Source organism: Quercus robur, chromosome 8 (assembly GCF_932294415.1).
Source record: "Quercus robur chromosome 8, dhQueRobu3.1, whole genome shotgun sequence".
NCBI lineage: Eukaryota > Viridiplantae > Streptophyta > Magnoliopsida > Fagales > Fagaceae > Quercus > Quercus robur.
In genome coordinates, this window is record NC_065541.1 from 6,404,686 (window position 1) to 6,426,855 (window position 22,170).

General features: G+C 40.8%; 3 protein-coding genes across 3 annotated transcripts; all 3 read right to left on the reverse strand.

Annotated features, from left to right (window-relative positions):
* Positions 1–4,676: 4,676 nt before the first annotated feature.
* On the reverse strand, positions 4,677–5,504 carry LOC126695753 (serine/threonine-protein kinase ZRK3-like). Its single transcript, XM_050392572.1, has one exon. The coding sequence runs from the start codon at positions 5,502–5,504 to the stop codon at positions 4,677–4,679; it is 828 nt and encodes a 275-aa protein (XP_050248529.1).
* Positions 5,505–17,500: 11,996 nt separating this feature from the next.
* On the reverse strand, positions 17,501–19,213 carry LOC126695754 (uncharacterized). The gene is made up of 2 exons (XM_050392573.1): positions 17,934–19,213; positions 17,501–17,606 (listed from the first exon to the last, which is right to left on the reverse strand). The coding sequence occupies exons 1-2, from the start codon at positions 19,211–19,213 to the stop codon at positions 17,501–17,503; spliced, it is 1,386 nt and encodes a 461-aa protein (XP_050248530.1).
* Positions 19,214–19,405: 192 nt separating this feature from the next.
* On the reverse strand, positions 19,406–21,190 carry LOC126695755 (uncharacterized). Its single transcript, XM_050392575.1, has 2 exons — positions 20,441–21,190; positions 19,406–20,305 (listed from the first exon to the last, which is right to left on the reverse strand). Exons 1-2 carry the CDS (start codon positions 21,188–21,190, stop codon positions 19,406–19,408), a joined length of 1,650 nt encoding a protein of 549 aa, XP_050248532.1.
* Between the last annotated feature and the right edge of the window lie 980 nt (positions 21,191–22,170).

Genomic DNA, 22,170 nt, shown 5'->3' on the forward strand with positions numbered 1-22,170 from the left:
AATGAAAAAATAAAAATAAAAATTGTATCATTTCAAACTTATTTTAGAAAATAAGGGTGTTAAGGTCATTTTATAAAAAGAAATAAATTCATATGTAAATTTATATATATATATATATATATATATAAATATTTTATGTTTGGTCATTCGCTTCAGAGTTCAGACTTGGGTGGATTGTCGGCTACTAGTTTTTTTCAAATGAACCTCATCTGGCTTTAATCAAAGTTCTTGGAAGTTAGTGAGAAAGATAAGATCTAACACATGATTGTGGTAATTCGAGGCCGAAAGTTAACCCAAATGAGAATGAGAACGATTCTATTCCAAAACCTTTTTAAATTGGTGTTTAGTGGGTGCACGTGGGCTTGAACCTAGTTTAAATTTAGGGGTAAAACTCAGTGTCTAACTGAGCTGGTCGGTCACAATGATGACACGTGTTCATTTTTGCCACATATCATTCAGGGGCGGTTTGATGCATTTGGGGGCCTAAGGCGAAAATTGACCATCTTAATTTAGATGCAAAATTACTACTAATTAACATGAACTACATAGAATTTTTTTTTTTTTGGAATTTTTAAGACAAAAAAAAAATTGACAAAATTTTTCATACTTGTTGATGTGGGAGATTGATAGTGGTAAGTAAAACAGTGGTGTTAGTGGTAAATTTAGATGAAAACTAGTAAAAATTTGCTAATTAAACTCTTATTATTATTCTTTTTTTTTTAGAAGTGCAACATTCACAATATTTTTTACAACAAATCCTAGATTTTAAACTGTTTTTTGTTTTTTATTTGAAAATATCACTATAATTATTTTTTTGCCATCAACAATAGGCTGTAACAACCTGCTACTTAGCATTAGTTGTAAAAGTGTTGTGAAAAATATTGTAGACGACGTTGCATTTTTCTCTATTTTTTTATTTGTTTTTCATCTAATAAAAAAAATTATTTTATTTATTGATTATAAATAATCCTATTGGTTGAAATTTGGGGGCCTTTTTTTTACTTGGGGCCTTAGGCGGTCGCATTTCTTGCTCCACCATAGAGCCAGACCTGATATCATTATCTCAATAGATCCAATACACTAGATATACTGGACTCAATTTAAGTCCTTAAAAACATAGATTCAAAATATCCATCACAATAGTGATACATGTTAATTTTTGCCACTTATTATCATCCCAATAAATCCAGTGCATTGGATATACTAGACCCTAGACAAATCTTTTAAAAGATAGATTCAAAATGTAAGAAATGCACGAGTTCTTTTCTGCCCTTTATTATGATGTTTGAATCTATTATGGTGCTTAATGCCAAAATTTAGTTCACTTTTTGAATTTGCACTTGGGAAGGATAACTTCCTGAACGGTGTAAGGGACCAAATTAGATTGCTTTCCAACTAAGAATACCCTTAACTTGAAGTGACATTTTTGTTGACCATAAAGCCATGAAATGAATGTGAAAGTTGAACTTTCTGTTGTTTTTGAATGCGGTCCAATTTGGTTTTACAATATCTTGAAAAGTTTTTGACTTTTAAATTCTAATCATACTTCCGTTGATGGACCAATAAAGAAACTACTGGTGGTCATTTAGATGCATTTCAAGCGTTAGTGTTTCCAGGGTTGTCCAAGTCAATTTCGTTCCACTCAACTTATGAAAAAAAAAACATTTTCTATTCCCTCAGTTAATCTTCTTAGTCATATTGTGTTAAATAAGTCAATGAATCCCTTCTTACATGTATTCAACAGGGGAAAAAAGATCCAAGTAAAAAGTGCTTCCAATTAGATCCAGATCGGTTTTGGTTTGTTGAATAAGGTGATAAGGATTGTGAAGTACACTAAATATTTTTTCCCCCTCTAATGAAAGTTCTTTATTAAATAGGCACAATTGCACTTTTAGTCCCTATATTTTGACGTTTTTCCATTTTAGTCCCTACATTTTATTTTTTCCACTTTTAGTCCCTAAAACCAATTTACGCTTTCCGTTTTGGTCCTTTCCGTTAGCTCACTGCCGGAATTTGCTTAGGTGGCAGACGGACTATTAAAATAATAATAAAAAAATTTTATTTTACTATTAAAAATGCCACGTCAGCTTATAAATTAAAAAAAATTATTTATTAATTTTAACTAAATAAAAAAAATTAAAAACAAATCATTTAAAAAAGAAAATTTTTTTGAGAATCATTTAAAAAAGAAATTAAATTAATTAAATCTCAGAATTCAAACAATAACACCACAACCAACCATGGTGTTCATCACAATCCCAAACCACAAAAGCCTATCCCTAACCCTAGACCCAAACACCACCACTCTCCATTCCCTCAAACTCTCTCTCCACCACCACACTCACATCCCAATCCCACCCTCTCCCATCTCAAAATGACGCCGTCCTCCTCTCCGGCCTTCGCGTGGTACTGGACGAACCAGTTCATTTCAGAAATCGTTTTTCACAACCGGCTCTTGAAGCACAAATGCCGGGTTATGGAGCCGGAATCGGCTACGGCGTTTTACATTCCGTTCTACGCTAGATTCACGGTGGGGAAGTATCTGTGGTCGAATTCGAGTGAGGAGGAGCGTGATTGGGTTGGAGGTTGGGTGAAGAGAGAGAGATTGTAGATCTGGGTTTGCTTACCCAAATGAAAATCTCTAAAGATCTCTTTCTCAGACCAAAATCTCCCTTTCTCTTTCATCTTTCTAAAGCTCTAAAGTCTCTCTCTCAGATTGTGGATTTGTAAAAATCTCTAAATCTCTCTCTCGGATCAATGGTTGTGAAGTGGTGGTTGGTATGGTGGTCGGTGGGGGTGGATCGTTGGATGGGTTTGATGTTGGTGTGGGTTGCAATGGCTTGATGGACTGATCGGTGACAGTGGAGGGGCTGAGGTCGGCGGTGGTTTGGATTTGGGTTTAAAGTGTATTTACCTCCAATCTCTCACAGATCAGTGGGTCTCTATTAGATCGATGGGTTTAAAATTTCTGGGTTTGTTTACAGGTTTCTCGAATTTGGGTTTGAAATTTATGGGTTTGATGTTTGTATGGAGGGTTTGATTTTTCATGTGATGTTCTGGGTTTGTTAGAGATTGAGGGTTGGGTTTGGGTTTGTGTTCTTTGTGTTTTGAATCTTTGAAGGTCTTTGTATTTTGTAAATATGTGCCCTTTGATTTTATGTGTTCCGTGTTGGCATGATCTTGATTTTTTTTTAATTTCCTCGGCAACCAAACATATTATTTGAGGAAGAACATGAAGATGTTTTTCATGATGACTGAAGAACATAATGTAAAGAATTTTTTTTTTTAATTTAATTAATTTAATTTCTTTTTTAAATGATCTGTTTTTAATTTATTTTAGTTAAAATTAATAAATAATTTTTTTTAATTTATAAGCTGACGTGGCATTTTTAATAGTAAAATAAAATTTTTTATTATTATTTTAATAGTCCGTCTGCCACCTAAGCAAATTCCGGCAGTGAGCTAACGGAAAGGACCAAAACGGAAAGCGTAAATTGGTTTTAGGGACTAAAAGTGGAAAAAATAAAATGTAGGGACTAAAATGGAAAAACGTCAAAATGTAGGGACTAAAAGTGCAATTGTGCCTATTAAATAGAAGCCAAGGGCTTTATATTTTAGTGAGCTAAATCATATCACAAGGTATTGTTGCAAAGAGGGTTACCTTTCTTTCATATTCTGTAAGTACTACTAAGAGCTTAGCTTGATCCAGTCACCAATATTCAAAATTCTTGGGTATGAGGGACCTAGGGACTGTTTCACACTTCACATCCTATTTTGTCTCCCGCCTTCAAGCATCCTCTTGTCCTTACTAGCTCACTACTTTCCTAGATGGACCTCACACTCACGAGCTATTAGAATTAACTCTCTTTGAGCTGATGCATCTTCCTCTTTTAAGTATTTTTCTTTTAAGTTTTTAACACCTTCATCCACATTTTTATCTTCCTTGGTCCAAATCCTCCATCCTAGTTATGCTATTAGTGCCTTAACAAAATCTTCCATCTTCCTAAAAATCTAGACCTCCTGATGCTTTACGTTTGTGCATTAATTCTCAAGCTTTATATTACAAAGCTCTCTTGTTTTCTTCCTTGCCCCACTAGAAGAAGTCCCTCATCATCCAGTGCATTTTATGATGGTAGCATTTGAAATTATTTAATTTATGCTAATGACTAGTCTAACATTATTTTTAAAAAATTTATTGAAGAAAGAAACAAATCAAGAATTAGTACACATAACACACATCAGACTAGCTGCATAACAGCAACTATGTTCAAGACATAGAAGACCCAGACAACCTAAGAACTGAAGAAGTTATTTCCCCAATTCCATCACAACAATTAATTAAAAACCAAACTCCTAAGTCCTCCACAAAATTCAATAGGAGACCCAATGTTTAGTTTCAAACACTACAATATTGCCTCTTTAGATTTAACATTGCCATCGTAAACTCTTGCACATCTCTGTATCCTGACGTGATAAACTGTGGTAGACAAGACTAATTTTCATGGTACAACCCTTCCAAACTCTGAAATGTAGAAACTTCTCCCTTTCAAATCTCATGCCAATAGCCTATTATCTTTCGAGCATAACAGCATCACATGAGTCCATATCCTTTTGGTAAAAAACGTCTAACATTTGGTGGTTGGAAAAGAACTTGGATGAACCAAGAAAATAATTAATCATGCAACATACCTCTCAATCAGTTTAAGTTCTTTAGTGACATCAACCATTGTTGGCCTTCTGTATGGATCTTCCTCTGTACATGTCAAGGTAAGGTCCAATACAGCTTGTAATTGTTGCTCTAAACTAGCACCTCCTTCCCCTGCCAAGATTGCAGGATCCACAATCTCATTTATGCCATAACCTTGAGCACAGTTATACATGTATTTTACTAAGCTAGAATCTTCATCAATTATCAATCGGACTGTATTATAAGAATCCTCCCCAGTTAAAAGTTCCATAAGAAGATCACCAAAATTATACACATCAAACTTCTCTGTTACCTTGCCTATTGCTTCAAACTCGGGGCCTTTGAACTTCGGATGCCAAAGGCCATTATAAGCTTCCACGTCAGTTTCACCTTCAGGGATTGTTACTGAAAAAAAGTTGGACAATTTGGGAACATCATGTTCATCTAATAAGATACTGTGCATATGTATAGCCATGTGAATTACAGGTCTGGAGAACGCAGTACGGAGATAAGAAATTGCATGAGCTATCTGCCTGGCAATCTTTAGCCTACTTTCCCATGCCATGGGCAGATGTTGTCGAGTATCACTGCATATGTAGATTCGATCTGCAAGGAAACCATTCTTGGGAAATTCATACACTAAAATGAGAGATTGATTCTCAAGGCAACACCCTATGGGCTTTAACACATTATTGTGAGCGCACATCTGTGCAGAAATCACCAGATCATTGATGGCAAAATCAGCTAATGATTCAGAGTCAGGAAATAGCTTAATGAGAACAACTCGTCCTTCAAGAGAACCCTTGTACCGATGCATTCCCAGATAAGTATAATCATGATAGTTGTGGGTTGCTTGGCCGAGCTCTTGAGTAGAGAAGCTAAGGATGGGAATAGGCTTGCCATTGCAAGAGGCAATCAGCTTCTCCAGTAACTTGCTCCCATTCTCAAGAAAGTCTCTCTCTTTCCTTTCTTTCCTTAATCTCTCTAAAGAAATGATCTCTCAACCAACTCCGCATAGCTTGAACTTGCGCTACCCTCTAAACGGGACTTTTTAGAATTCTGCTATAGAAGCTCAAGGGTCATTTATTTATTGGGGGTGACATGCTTACAATCGAAGCAAGTTCTGATAGGTTTCATCGAATGTAAAAGTGGAGCCTTCATTTTTCTCTCGGTTCCTTTATGGAATTTCAGTTGTAAGTGGAGCTTTCATCATTAAAAATTTTGCACTTCCATATTGGAACTTTATTAGTTTATTAGTGAGAAGAGCTTTTATCATTAGACACAGAGGATCAATGGTCATTTGTTGGGGTAACACGTTTAAAAGTGAAAGGTTTGGTCAAAACCAAGTGGAGCTTTTCTCAATAGCCTTTTTAGAAAACTCCTCACTCCTCAGGAGGTTAATTTCCATTCCTTTGGACAACGAGTAGAAGTCTAGAATAGTGCATGGAGAAGCCACCGAATAAGTTTCACATGACAAATATATTTTACTTACTCATAAACAAAAGAGGAGGAAGAACCTTCCCCATCTTCCTCATCATTGCAGCGAATAGAGGACATGGAATTAGTCCCTCTCTCCCCAACCTGGAAGTTACACATACGTCTATGTCTCTGCTACGAATAGAATCATTCCAAGTCTGGTTTGTTATGTAAAAGTGCCAGGTTTGGTTTTTGTTTTTATTTTTATTTTTCACTAAAAATAATTTCCTAATATTTATAATCTGATGACTGTGAATGGCTCAATCTACCTAGCCAACAAAGAAAAGGAGAGACCACGAGGAAGAAAATAAATCTACAACAGCAGAGGGAAAAACACACACACACACACACACACACACACATATATATATATATAAGTTGAAACTTAGCATTATTGTTGTTATGTTTCTATTAAGTCACATCAGTGGCTATGGATCTATTTAGTAATGTTGTTTTAGTAACGTTGTTTAAGTGTTGTAAAAATATGTGTGAGTGAAAAAGTGTTGTGGAAATATGTGTTGTATTGTTTAAACAACGAAAACTGTTATTTAAATAACACAACCGAACAGGCTCTATATTATCCATCTATTTCCAATCATTTCTCTCTTATTTTTACTTTTTTTAATATATTAATTTTGTACTTTATTGTTACATTTCCTTTAACCCTTCTCCATCATTTTTACTCTTTTATCTCTCCACTATTCTCAACCTTAATGTCGCTCTTTCTCTATCTATTCCTCTTCTTCTTCTTCTTCTTCTTCTTCCTTATTTTATTTATTTATTTTTTAAATTCTTATCCCCGTCCTATTACTATAAATATGTTATTTTATCTCTCATTTTATACATATTTTCTCATACAAAAAATGTTATTACTCTTTCTCTCTCTCATTTTTTTTTTTTTATGTGGATATTTTATTTTTGTGTCTCTACTTTACGTTGATGAATTTTTGTGTTATTTAGAACTCTACTTTGGGCAGATGCAATTTGGTTCTATGTTTTTAAGTTATTATCTTTTTTTTCTTTAATTGTTAAATGTTATCCTATTGCATTGTAAAAATAGTATATAAGAATGTAATGTTATTGATGATACCGAAAACAATACCACCAATGAGTCACACGTTCCTCGTACGATCGCAAATGGCACCTGCACAACGAAAATGAATAACCTAGCAGAGAGCACCGGTGTGGTACCGGCCAAATACCCTCCGAAGGTCAAGTTAGAACTATTCTCACTGCTCTAGAGTGCTAGAGAGGGTAAAATTATGCGTACCTCGAGTAACGAGAGTGCTAAGGTTTTTATAGTAGCAAGGGTCATCCCTCTTTTCCTTGGAGTAGAAGTCTTTTCCTTATAGGAGTCCCTTTGGGCGTATTTTCCGGGATCCTTTCCTTATAGGAGTCCTTTTGAATATTCTCTAGCGTGGGAAACAAGTCAACTCTTGACTTACAACGTGGGAAGCAAGTCGACTTTATGATCGGTCCGTCAGCCTCGATGTATCTCCTTCAGCTTTTTGGGCGTCACTTGGTGAAACCGTCAACCTTGGAGGCATCAACTATAACCGTCAGATATTGCTCCGTCTCTTTATTTATGGGAGACAGCATAACACCGTCAGTCTGAGGCTCTCTCTTTTTATCCTCATCAGTTATTATATTACATAGTATGGCTTTGATAATTTGGTGTTTATGATTCATGCCTATATTGTTTGGGTGTGTTTAGATACTGCTTATTGAAATTGAAAAATTATTGCTAAAAGTACTGTAAAAGTTAGTTGAAATAGTATAGTGAGGTCAATGAATAGTGCCAAAAAGTGCAGTAGACCCAAGAATAGTAACAAAAATAAGCTAAATAGTAAAATGATTTTAATTTTTCATTTTAATCCAAACGCACACTTTTATTTTGACCTTTCCTCTTTTCATCTTATTTTCTATAAATTTGTTATTCCCTCTCACATTCTCTCTCTCTCTCTCTCTCTCTCTCTCTCTGAGTTATATATTTATTCTTTCTTGCAACTCTACTTTAAGTTGATGAATTATTGTATTTTTTTATGACACTATTTTGGGTTAATACGATTTGGTGGTGTGTTTTTTGATTTCTAGATCACAAGTCTTCTCTCTCCCTCTTATAGCTTTTGTTTGATTTTTGTTTGACATAATACTTAGTTATTTTGGAAGTGGGAATTTGAATTTATATCCAAATACAATCTTGGCTATATATTTGAATGTACCTATCAACCATTTGAGTAATATGAAATGTACTTTTGTAATTAGTTTTGTTTATTATGACAATCTCCTTTTAAGAAAATGAGAAATTTGATATATTTGAAACTTAAATAGTTTAGTTGAATAAGGAAAAAAAAAAAAAGAAAAAAAAAAGGAAAATTGTAACCATAACATAATTTAGAAAAATATAAACCACCTAAAAAATGAATAATATCAATCATACACATTCAAAATAATAAAATGATATATTTGTAGAGATGGATAGATGAAAAATAATTTTAAAAATTGTTTAATTTATAGGGAGATCAAATTATTTTCCACAAAATTTAGAGAACAAATTATATATTATATCACAATAACAGAATATTTATTTATTCTCATGCATTGCGTAGATCTATGACTAGTCTATATATATATATATATATATATGTATATATATTCTCAGCAGCCACATCATCCACCTATTTACAATCCTCTCTCTTATTTTTAAATCTTTTTTTTTCTTATTAATTTCTCAAATCACCTTCCCATTACTATCTACCTTAATATCACTTTTCATATATCCTTTTATCTTCCTTTATTTTTGGCTTTTTATTTTTATTTTTTATTTTAAATTCTCATCATCTTACTATAAATTTACAAATTTCTCTCTAATTCTATGCATAGTTTTCCTGCACACAAAAGGTCTCTCTCTCATTTTTTTTTTTTATATATATATATATATATATATATTCTTTCTTGCAACTCTACTTTAGGTAGATGAATCATTGTGATTTAAAAAAAAATCTAATTTTGGTTCATAGTTTAAGTGTTGTATTTTTTTAGTTCCCCATCACAAGCTCTCTCTCTCTCTCTCTCTCTCAGAGCTTTGGTTTGATTATTGTTTGAGTTAATACTTAGTTATTTTGGAAGTAAGAATTTGAATCTTGACTATGCTAATTACATATTGGCATTCGGTCCATTTTAGTCTATTTGGTCTACTTTGGTTCACTTTGATCCATTCAGTATACTTCAGTCCACTTTGACCCAATTCGGTTTACTATGGTCCAATTAGGTCCATTCAGCCCAAATTCAGTTAATTCAATTGATGTACTCTAGACTATTTAGTCCAGTTTGGTCCATTTGTTTGACTTCGATTTATTTCGGTGCATTTAAATCCAGTTGGTCAATTAGGTTTTGTTCGATCCTAGTCGGTCTACTTTGGTCCATTCCATCCAATTTGGTAAATCCGGTCCACTTTGGTCTAATTCGGTCTACTTTGGTTAGTACGGTCCAATTCAGTCTACTTTGGTTTGTACGGTCCAATTGGTTCATTCGATCCCCATTTCAATCTATTTGGTCCATTTGATCCCATTCGGTCCATATCGGTCATATTTGATTCAGTTTGGTTTACTCTATCCACTTCAGTCCATTTGGTATAATCCATTCCGATTCACTTTGGTCCATTTGGTGTACTTATTTAAGAATGAGAAAAGACAAGTTTGGGTTGAGAGTACTGTAAATTATTTGAGTAATATCAATTGTAATTATATGATAAGTTTTGGTTATCATAATAATTTCCTTAAGAGAATAATAATTTTGAAACTTAAAAATTTTAGTTGTACTAAAAGAAATTTGGAAAATATATTGCATAATAACAATAGTTGTAAAAATAGAGTGATGAGGATTACTTTGTTAAATTGTTTAAATTTTAAGGAGAATAGATTATTTACAATAAAATTTAGAGAAATAAATTATACATATTCAATATAACTTTGTTATGAGTTTTTATTATTATGATTGTAGGGACTGGGATTGAGCACTTCTTCTATTAGATGTGTGGACTCAGGCCCAACTAATCCAATACAATAAATTTATAGAGAATGGGTTTAAGAACTAGGCTTTAGTGAGGGTTACAACAATTAGACATGGTTATGAGTGGGTTGAATAACAAGGACGTGGACTAAAATATGAAATTCTATCCTCAGGCATTTCTTCCAAGGAATTTATTGTTCTTATTCTTTCTTTAGTGCTTGGTTATAAAGGTTTCCAAGATCATGCAAATTGCTACCGTATTCTCTCTATCTAATTCCCGATCTCTTTTCCTAGAGGATTTCTCACATTATATATCCCCTTCCAGTCGATCTTGGCCCTCCATCTGTTGATCATTCAGGTCACCACTCGAGTGTTTGTCCCATCAGCTACCTTCCTAAACCTTCTGTGAGTTGCAGCAACCAAGACAACACTGTTCAGGGGTTATTTCCTCATTAATGTGGCCAAAACGTTAGTTGTGGGCATTTAATGCGGAGGTGACAGTTTCTCCTTGAATTACTCCTACACCATGCTCACATGGCTATCCTACTGTACTTATCCTTTTTCTTGGGATGCTCTGTAAGGCTGCCTTCGATGGCATGCCATTCTTCCCTTCTAGGATCTGGGTTGGCCGAGAACAGGATTGTCCTCGGCAATCTTTCTAGGCAATTTGGGCTTTCTTCGTTCGTCCTCAGGCATTTCTTCCTTCTTGGCATGGGCCTTGGGCTTAGCGTAAAGTGGGCCGGGGTTGCCAAATTTTTCGACCTCACAATAGCCCCTCAAAATCCTGCTATCCGGCTCCTCGGACGAAGAGGAGGATTTTGGTGTCCTCGGGCCTTTATCATGACTTGTCAAGTCTTGTCCTCCATCAGTGCCAAATCCTTTTCGCTTGTCCAAGGCATGTTCCTGGTGCTTCGGTATACGGAGCGCGCCCTTATTAAATTCTGGTGGCTCTGTGCTCCCCACGTTCAACGGTGTGATGGTAATCTAACAGTGGGGATTTCTTTAACTTTATGGCGGGAAAGCCCGCACGGTTATTTTTAATTGGAGGTATAAATACCCATTTGAACCGATTTGCCTCTTTACTTTTACATTCAAGAGTTCTTGCGCACATATCCTGAGTTCGGTCAAATCTCCAGCCAAACTCATGTCTCTTTTCAGCATAAAAAGCCTGTCCGAGGAGCTTTTCCTCATTTCTGTAAGTTTTCTTCTCTCTCTAACTCATGTTTTCTCTCTTCTAAGTTTCTTTTCATCTTATTCCTCTCTTTCTTTCGTCCTTCCCTGAGTCTTTTAGCCGTTTCTAGGGATGGGTAAGTTAGAAAAGTTGATTGAGTCTGAAGAGGCAATGGAGAAATTCGTCGCTGATTATAAGATATCCAGTAATGTAGGTTTGAGATACTGTGAAGAAGGGGAGTGGCATTTTAGGAGGCAAGAGGGTGAAGTAGTGATTCCCATAATCACCTTCATAGAAGGTTGTATGAGAATCCCTATGGGGCCGGTGATGAGGGACTACTTTAGGCATTTCCGATTAGCTCCCACCTAGTGCGCCGCCAACGTGTTTAGGATCCTAGGTTGTGTGGATGCCTTAAACGAGAAAATGGGGTTGAGGTTAACCCATCACGATGTAAACTGGTGCTACAACCTCCAACACTTAAGGGGTAAATCCTATTATATGAAGACGAGGGATGATAAGGTTCGGCTTATTCAGTGCCTCCCTGAGACTAGCAAGGGATTAAATAAGGACTTTCTCATCGTGTCTGGGGAGTGGTACAACGGCTTTCATCGTCCGACAGAGGAGGGGGAACCAGGTGGGGTATTCAAAGTAGGAGAGGGTTAATCTTTTGTGTTATCATAGTTTGCACTATTCAATTGCTAATATGAATATGCTTTCTTTCTTTGCAGATCCACACGCCTTTGAACAACACTTTCATTTGGTTAACCGGGAAGATTTGGAAACCATCCTTAAGGCAGAGGTCTTTGTGAACGAAGCTGACAACCAAGTTAGAGCTGCTCATAAGATCCTCGGGTACAATCCCATCCAGAAATCATTCTCGGCTCCGAAGCATGTGATCAAAGCTAAGGATCCTCGGCTTCACAGAATCACCGTAGCAGAACACGGGTTCTTGCTTCCCGAAGGATCTCCTATCCCAGAAGGCGTTCCATTGGCAGGCCCTTCTTCATCCCATCAAGCTACAGAGGTTGAGGGAGGAAAAGTAGAAAGCGAAGAAGAGGTCGTTGATTTGGGTTCGTTCAAGGACGAATTTGGTGTTTTCGGCCAGGTTAATCTATCCGAGGATCTCTCTGGTGACTTGGGCGACCCTAGTTTGACTGAAGTAGATCTCTTATCAGTAGGGACTTCTTCTCAAGCTGAAATAGGTTTTAAGAGAAAGCCTCCAACCAATTTGTTCAACCTAATTGAAGGCCAACCGGGGAAGGACGCGCTGAGGAAGCCACAATCCCAGCTTCCTCCTCCTTCACCCAAGCCTCAGCCTGTTCACACCAGGTCATCTTCCACCCAATTGAAGTCATCATCTCCACAATCCAAACTTCCTCCTCCTCCTCAGCCGACTCTGCCTCCTCGGTCTGAGCCCGCCGATCCAAAGAGGAAGAGGGCTTCCAAAGGCAAAGAGCCCATGGATGGGGGGAGGTCTCACTTCTTTCAGGAGGAAGATGAAGCCCGACGGGATTCGAAACAACTAAAAATCGGGCACCAGGGCTAAGAAAAAGAAGTCACCACTTAGTCCGAGCCCTAGGCCTGGCTTCCTACCCCAATGCTCCACAGGGAGCCTTTAATGGACAACGCCTCCCTCAGGGACTTCCGAGGGGGTGAAGGCACCTACGTGGCCGATGTGTTGGAGAGGTCCCTGCTACTTCTCGCCAACATGGCCAAGTTGGGGAATTTGAGGAGGCAGGAGGTCTTCCTCAACATCAAAAGGTACTTGGGCATGGTAAGACTTCTAACACTTATGACTCCATTGATTTTGGTTCCTTGGTTTCCAACTTACTGTGTGCTTGTTTCAATTGGCAGGCTATCTAGGCCACTTATAGATTGGAAGAGGCAACCAACGACCAGAGCAGGGCCTTGGAGCTCGAGCGTGACAAGCACCTTGATGCTACACGAACCCTTAAAAACTCCGAGGCCAATCTCTTGAAAGCAAGGGAGGATCTGAAGGAGATGGCGAAGAAGAGGTCGCTGATTTAGGTTCGTTCAAGGACGAATTTGGTGTTTTCGGCCAGGTTAATCTATCCAAGGATCCCTCTGGTGACTTGGGCGACCCTAGTTTGACTGAAGCAGATCTCTTATCTGTAGGGACTTCTTCTCAAGCTGAAATAGGTTTTAAGAGAAAGCCTCCAACCAATTTGTTCGACCTAATTGAGGGCCAACCGGGGAAGGACACGCTGAGGAAGCCACAATCCCAGCTGCCTCCTCCTTCACCCAAGCCTCAGCCTGTTCACACTAGGTCATCTTCCACCCAATTGAAGTCATGATCTCCACAATCCAAACTTCCTCCTCCTCCTCAGCCGACTCTGCCTCCTTGGTTCGAGCCCGCCGATCCAAAGAGGAAGAGGGCTTCCAAAGGCAAAGAGCCCATGGATGGGGGGAGGTCTCACTCCTTTCAGGAGGAAGATGAAGCCCGACGGGATTCAAAACAACTAAAAATCGGGCACCAGGGCTAAGAAAAAGAAGTCACCACTTAGTCCGAGCCCTAGACCTGGCTTCCTACCCCAATGCTCCACAGGGAGCCTTTAATGGACAACGTCTCCCTCAGGGACTTCCGAGGGGGTGAAGGCACCTACGTGGCCGATGTGTTGGAGAGGTCCCTGCTACTTCCCCCCGACATGGCCAAGTTGGGGAATTTGAGGAGGCAGGAGGTCTTCCTCAACATCAAAAGGTACTTGGGCATGGTAAGACTTCTAACACTTATGACTCCATTGATTTTGGTTCCTTGGTTTCCAACTTACTGTGTGCTTGTTTCAATTGGCAGGCTATCCAGGCCACTTATAGATTGGAAGAGGCAGCCAACGACCAGAGCAGGGCCTTGGAGCTCGAGCGTGACAAGCACCTTGATGCTACACGAACCCTTAAAAACTCCGAGGCCGATCTCTTGAAAGCAAGGGAGGATCTGAAGGAGATGGCGAAGAAGAGGTCGCTGATTTAGGTTCGTTCAAGGACGAATTTGGTGTTTTCGGCCAGGTTAATCTATTCGAGGATCCCTCTGGTGACTTGGGCGACCCTAGTTTGACTGAAGCAGATCTCTTATCAGTAGGGACTTCTTCTCAAGCTGAAATAGGTTTTAAGAGAAAGCCTCCAACCAATTTGTTCGACCTAATTGAAGGCCAACCGGGGAAGGACACGCTGAGGAAGCCACAATCCCAGCTTCCTCCTCCTTCACCCAAGCCTCAGCCTGTTCACACCAGGTCATCTTCCACCCAATTGAAGTCATCATCTCCACAATCCAAACTTCCTCCTCCTCCTCAGCCGACTCTGCCTCCTCGGTCCGAGCCCGCCGATCCAAAGAGGAAGAGGGCTTCCAAAGGCAAAGAGCCCATGGACGGGGGGAGGTCTCACTCCTTTCAGGAGGAAGATGAAGCCCGACGGGATTCAAAACAACTAAAAATCGGGCACCAAGGCTAAGAAAAAGAAGTCACCACTTAGTCCGAGCCCTAGGCCTGGCTTCCTACCCCAATGCTCCACAGGGAGCCTTTAATGGACAACGCCTCCCTCAGGGACTTCCGAGGGGGTGAAGGCACCTACGTGGCCGATGTGTTGGAGAGGTCCCTGCTACTTCCCACCGACATGGCCAAGTTGGGGAATTTGAGGAGGCAGGAGGTCTTCCTCAACATCAAAAGGTACTTGGGCATGGTAAGACTTCTAACACTTATGACTCCATTGATTTTGGTTTCTTGGTTTCCAACTTACTGTGTGCTTGTTTCAATTGGCAGGCTATCCAGGCCACTTATAGATTGGAAGAGGCAGCCAACGACCAGAGCAGGGCCTTGGAGCTCGAGCGTGACAAGCACCTTGATGCTACACGAACCCTTAAAAACTCCAAGGCCGATCTCTTGAAAGCAAGGGAGGATCTGAAGGAGATGACAAGGGCCAGAGATAGCGTTCAAGCAGGCCTAGTTGGCACTCAAAAACAGGCCGAAGGCCAGACGAGGCGCTTGCTCGAAACTGAGGATCAGCTGAAGATTGCCAAGGAGCAAATCATTGACCTAAAGAAGAAGTTGGCCGAGGCAGAGGGGGCCAAGAATGTCATGGAGTGGGCCAAGGATGAAGCCTTGAGGGCTAAGGCAGAGGCGAAGTTCGCTAAGAAAGAGGCCGAGAGCTCCAAGGAGAAAGCTGAGGAGGAGGCTTATGCCTTGGGAGTGGCTAAGACCTAGGCCATTCTCAAGGCTCAAGTACCTAGGGTATGCAGGCTCTATTGTTCCCAGGTTTGGAATGAAGCCCTTAAACAAGTTAGGGTTGAGGCGTCATCCGACTTGTAGAAGGTGGAGAATGTATACTACCCTCTTACAATTCAGGAAACTGCCCCTGCTAGCTCCGAGGCTAAGGTTGCTCCTGAGGAGGCTGAGACTGCTCGACATGAAGCTGCTTTGGCCATAACCGCTCCTGACGAGCCAGCCAAGGAGAGTGAGCTTTCTGGGGCGACCGAAACAAATGAAGGCTCGAACCCTGAAGCGCCCCAGAAGACTGCAAAGTCTACATCTGATGCTCAAGCCTCTCGTGTCGAGGAGTCAGCTCTCTCAGTTTAGCCCCTTCAGACTGTTCCCCCAAATGAGGGCTCCAAGGATCCTGAGGTCGTTTCTACTTAGCACTCCAAGGATGGAATCAAGATAAAGCTGAAGAAATAGGCCATCTTGGCTAGCCTCTGTTTTAGTTTTGCCCTTTTTTTTTTTTTTTTTCTTTGACATTATGTGTTTATTGTTATTATTATTAGTGTGAATCTCGTGTCTCATGAGTTTTTTGTCCTAATGGGTAAAAATGGTTATGTACATACCATATTTGAAATTAGACCTTTACATTCTAACTCATCGGCATTAAGGGGACACTTAGTTTGCGTTTGCTCACATTTTTTGGGGGTGGGGACCGAGTAGATGATCCGAGGTACCGAGCGTATACTTAGGCTATGTTCGCAACTTGCATGAATGCTTGATCTTGCTAATTTCTTCAAAGGTTGTGGTTCGAGGATCTGCCCAACATTTGGATTCTACTTGCTACCTAAACTCTTGCTGGAAGTAATTAGTTTCCCCATAGGTTTGAGTCCGATGACCATGCAAGGCATTGGTTTTGTCTAGTATTTAGATCTTTCTTGAAGTAACTAGTTTCCCTATAGGTTTGAGTCTGAGGATCATGCAAGACCTTGGTTCTATCTAGTATTTAGATTTTTTTGAAGTAACTAGTTTCCCCATAGGTTTGAGTCCAAGGATCATGCAAGACTTTGGTTCTGTCTAGTACTTAGATTTTTGTTGAAGTAACTAGTTTCCCCATAGGTTTGAGTCCGAAGACTATGCAAAACCTTGGTTCTGTCTAGTACTTAGATTTTTGTTGAAGTAACTAGTTTCCCCATAGGTTTGAGTTCGAGAACCATGCAAGACCTTGGTTTTGTGTAGTACTTAGATTTTTCTTGAAGTAACTAGTTTCCCCATAGATTTGAGTCCGAGAACCATGCAAGACCTTGATTCTGTCTAGTACTTAGATTTTTGTTGAAGTAACTAGTTTCCCCATAGGTTTGAGTCCGAGGACCATGCAAGACCTTGGTTCTGTCTAGTACTTAGATGGTTGCCAAGATACAAGACATATAATCATAATGGACTTAAAATTTGAATTAGAGAAATGCTTTTGTTAATAATAATACATTCTCAGGTTATTTACCTTCCATGGACGAGGTACAACTTTTTCATCTAAGTCTTCTAAGTAGTATGCACCTATTCCCACTACTGAAGTAATTCGATATGGTCCTTCCCAATTGGGTCCCAACTTTCTTCTAGATGGGTTCTTGGCAGCACCCACAACTTTCCTCAACACTAGGTCCCCTGGTGCTAGTGGTCTCAGCTCACATTGGCATCGTATCCCTATTTGAGCTTCTGGTGATAATAGGTTGACTGGATCATTGCTTTTTCTCTTCGTTCGTTAATCAGATCTAGGCTCTTCCCTAGTAGTTCATCATTACTGCTTGGAATGAAGGAGCTCGTCCTCAGTGTTGGGAAGATTGCCTCTAAAGGGATAACAGCCTCGGTCCCATAGGTCATGGCAAAAGGTGTCTCCCCTGTTGATCATCGTGGTGTAGTCTGGTAAGTCTAGAAGACATGTGACAGCTCTTCTACCTATCTTCCTTTGGCATCATCCGGTCTCTTCTTAAGCCCATTGACTATGACCTTGTTGACAGCCTCAACTTGTCCATTTCCCTGAGGATAAGCTAGAGTTGAGTACCTGTTTGTGATCCCCAGTCAGCAACAGTATCTTCTGAAGGCTTTGCTATCAAATTGGAGTCCATTATCTGAAATGAGGGTACGAGGGACCCTGAATTGTGTAACAATGTTTCTCCAGATGAATTTCTTAGTATCCACATCTCTGATGTTGGCCAATGGCTCAGTTTCGACCCATTTGGTGAAGTAATCTGTGCCGACCAACATATATCTCTTATTTCCTGCTGCCTTGGGGAAAGGGCCTACAATATCCAGGCTCTACTGGGCAAACGGCTATGGATTGGACAAAGGGTTGAGGACCCCTCCTGGCTGATGAATATTTGGGGCAAACCTTTGGCATTGGTCACATTTCTTAACATATTCTAGGGCTTCCTTCTGCATCCCCGGCCACCAATATCCCTGGGTAATGGCTCGGTGCGACAAAGATCTTCCTCCTGTGTGACTCCCACAGATCCCTTTGTACAACTCTTCAAGTAGTAATTCTGATGCTTCAGGGCGAATACACAGTAAATATGGCCCTAAATAGGAGCGTTTATACAATTTGTGGTCCTCAGACAACCAGAATCGAGGAGCGTTTCTTCGTATTTTTTCAGCCTTTGACTTCTCCTCGAGCAGGGTATCATCTTTGAGGAACCTCACTATAGGGTCCATCCAGCTAGGACCCACTCTAACCTCATGGATATGGACCATGCCTTTTGCAACCTCATTTTCTCTATCCAGATGCTCAACAAGAATAATTCGAGGTAGACCCCCTGCTGAGGAGGTAGCAAGTGTGGCCAATGAATCTGCATGGGTGTTTCCACTTTTAGAGATGTGTGACAAGCTGAAAAGATTGAAGTCTGACTGCAAGCATTTGACCTGGCTTAAGTACTCTTGCATCCTCGCATCTCTAGCTTTTAACTCTCCCTTTACTTGGCCCACTACCAATCTCGAGTCCGAGAATATCTCTAATGCTTTTCCTCCCATTTTCTGCACCATGGCCATTCCTTGTAATAAGGCCTCATACTCGGCTTTGTTATTCGTGGCCGAGAACCCAAGTCTCAGGGATTTCTCTATGATAGTCTTCTTAGGAGATACTAGGACTAGCCCCACTTCGGACCCCCTTTGATTTGCTCCACCATCAACGTACACCTTCCAACATGGGGGTCCTAGCATAGAAATTACCCCAATCGATTTTCCATCCATGTCTCGCTCCTCTGCTACTATTTCTACTGGTGGTTCAGTAAATTTGGCCACCAGGTCAGCTAGGACCTGGTCTTTTATGGAGGTCCGAGGCATGTACTTGATGTCAAAAGCTCCCAGAATTGTGCTCCATATGGCAATCCTTCCAGTGTAATCAGCAGTCTGAAGTACGGACTTCAAGGGTAGTTGGGTTAAAACAACCATTGTGTGGGTTTGGAAATAATGGGGAAGCTTTTGTGTAGCATGGACCACAGCTAGTATGGCTTTCTCCAAGGGTAAGTATCTGACCTCAGCTTCATGCAATGAGTTGCTCACGTAATAGACTGGCTTTTGAAGGCCATTTTCATCCCGTATTAACACCAAGCTCACAGCATGAGGGGCCACATCAATATATGCGTATAGGACTTCATCGGTTTCAGGACTGGACATGATAGGTGGCCAGGATAGGTATTCCTTGAGTTGCTGGAAGGTCATAATACAGTCCTCGGACCACTCAAATCCTTTCCACTTGTTGATCAAGAGATAGAATGGTCTGCATCTATCTGCCGACCTGGAAATGAATTGATTCAGGGCTACGATCATTCCATTAAGCTTTTGGACCTCCTTGGCGTTTTGTGATGGTTAGATATCATTAATAGCCTTGATCTGGTCAGGGTTAACCTCAATTCCCCTATGAGTAACCATGTAACCTAAAAATTTGCCTGATCCCACGCCAAATGAGCATTTGGAAGCATTTAGGTGCAGCTTGTGCTTCCTTAAGACATCAAAGGTGCTGCCGAGGTCTCCTAAATGCTCGGACACCACTTTACTCTTCACCACCATATCATCAATATAGATTTCGATGCTCTTGCCCAACTGCGGCTCGAACATTCTTGTCACCATCCTTTGATAGGTGGACCCTGCGTTCTTCAGACTGAACGGCATTACCTTGTAGTGGTAATTCCTAGTAGGTGTCACGAAGGCTGTCTTCTCCTGATCCTCCAGGGCTAGTGGTATTTGATGATAGCCTTGAAAGGCATCTAAGAAGCTCATCTGAGGATGGCCCGCTGTTGCATCCACCATCTGGTCTATTTGAGGCATGGGGAACGGGTCTTTCGGACATGCTTTGTTTAGGTCCGTGAAGTCTACACAAACCCGCCATTTTCCACTTTTCTTCTTGACCACCACGGTATTGGCCTGCCATTCGGGGTAAAAAACCTTTTTGATAGCCCCTGCACGCTTAAACTTCACCACTTCATCCCTAATCGCATCGACGTGCTCTCTTGATGGGCGACGGGGTGCCTGCTTCTTGGGAGTGATGGAGGGGTTGACATTGAGATGGTGATAGATAAAGGCTGGATCAATCCCTGGAGCATCGCAGGCATCCCATGCAAATACGTCAATATTTCTTTTGGGAAACTCAATCAACTCCTCCTTCTCCTGAAGAGGCAGCTGAGCCCCTACCTGAAAGAACCTCTTTGGGTCACCACCAATGACCACCTTCTCTAGATCTTCGCATTTTGCCTCCTCGGTAGCTGTATCCTGAGGCAACAGCGGGGCCTTTGATTGCTATAAGTTCTTTTCAGTAGATGCTGAGGACTCTGCATCGAGCCAATGCGAAATGGCAGCCACCACACACTACCTTGCTGTGGATTGGCAACCACGGATTTCGAGAACCTGGTCCCCTGACGGGAATTTCACCTTCTGATACAATGAGGAGGCAACAGCCCCTAAGGTATGGAGCCAGGGCCTACCGACGATAGCTGTATAGGGAGAGTAGGTATTTACCAAGATAAAGTTCACCTCCATTATCTCTGGGCCGGTTTGGATGGGTAGCCTAATCATGCCCTTTAGAATAACAAGATTCCTGTCGAAGCTCATCAAAGGAGAGTTATAGGGCGTCAAATCTTCCGGTTTTAACCTCAACCCCTTGTAGAGGTCGGGATACATAACCTCAGCCCCACTGCCACCATCCACCATCACTCTTTTCACATCGTAGTCCCCGATTCTGAGAGTGATCAACAGCGCATCGTCATGGGGCTGGGTGGTTTCGATCTTGTCTTCTTCTGAAAAACTCAAGATTGGATGAAAATTCATTCTGGCCCTCTTTGGCTCTAGCTGGGACTCCTCGGCAAGCCACTGAGCCACAGATAACACTCGTGAAAGGTGCGTGCCTGTTCTTCCTGGCGCGGCCAAGATTACATTGATCGTCCCTACAGGTGGCCTTAGGGCAGTATCTCTCTGGGGTTCTTGATGGGTCTGGCCTTGATGACCACTGGGATGATGCAGAAGGTGCTTCAGCTTTCCTTCTCGGACTAGCTGGTCTAGATAGTTCCAGAGGTTCCTGCAGTTCTCCGTGGTATGTCCGTTGTCCTGGTGGTATTGGCAATAAAAGTTCTGATTGCACCTCGTGGATTCTCCCACCATCTTATTCGGCCACTTAAGGTATGACTCATTCTTGATTTTCTCTAACACCCGATGTACTGGTTCTCGGAATACAGTATTGATAGTCTGTGTGTTGGTCACTCTGGATTGCCCTACGAAATCTCTCATTGGGCGGTCGCTGTTATATCGGTCCAACATGAAATCCCTCCTTTCCTGAGGGATAAAATTCTCTTTTCCCTTACCTTACAGCTGGTCTTCCTCTACTCACTTATACTTATCGATCCGATCCATCAGTTGGCGCACACTGGTGGTAGGCTTGCCAGTCAGAGACTTCCTCAAGCTGTGCTCGGCTGGGAGACTATTTTTGAAGGTGCTGATGGTGACATCATCAAAATTATTGTCTATTTCATTATACATCTCCCAATATCTGTCCGAGTAGGCCTTTAGAGTTTTTCCATCATGTATGGATAACAACAATAAAGCACTCAAGGGCCGAGGAGCTCTGCTGTTTGTAACGAAACGGGAGCCAAAGGCTTAGGTTAGCTGCCTATACGAATCTATGGAATTCGTCTTTAAGCCATTGAACCACCTTATCACCACTGATCCCAAGCTAGATGGGAATTCATCTTGCACATAAACGCCTCGTTTTTAGAGTGGACAGCTATCCTTTGGTTAAACTGGCTCACGTGCTCCACGGGGTCTGTTTTGCCATTATAAATGGCGAAGGTTGGTTGCTGGAATCATCGAGGAAGTGTAGCCCCTTATATGTGGCGTGTGAAAGGTGATTTAGAGAGTTGATCCAGTGCCCTGTCCATGGCATCATTTTCCAAGCCTCTAAGAGATGGGCTTTTACGTTTATGCCTCCGGTAATGCTCTTCTTCGTGGGAAAAGGTCTCGCTTGGGGGAGTTCTCGATCTTTGCCTATAGTCATCATCGCTTTCATCATTGGAGGGCATGTCAGGGCTAGAATGAGATTGCTTTCGTTGTGCATGGCGCATCTTTCTCTTCAAATCGTCTATCTC

Coding starts and splice junctions, on each gene's coding strand:
- LOC126695753 (XM_050392572.1), bottom strand. CDS start 5,504: ATGCATCGGTACAAGGGTTCTCTTGAAGGACGAGTTGTTCTCATTAAG.
- LOC126695754 (XM_050392573.1), bottom strand. CDS start 19,213: ATGTCCAGTCCTGAAACCGATGAAGTCCTATACGCATATATTGATGTG. Junction 17,607..17,933: donor AAATGTGACCAATGCCAAAG/GTTTGCCCCAAA, acceptor GATCACAAACAG/GTACTCAACTCTAGCTTATC.
- LOC126695755 (XM_050392575.1), bottom strand. CDS start 21,190: ATGGTGGGAGAATCCACGAGGTGCAATCAGAACTTTTATTGCCAATAC. Junction 20,306..20,440: donor AATTCCCGTCAGGGGACCAG/GTTCTCGAAATC, acceptor CTGTTGCCTCAG/GATACAGCTACCGAGGAGGC.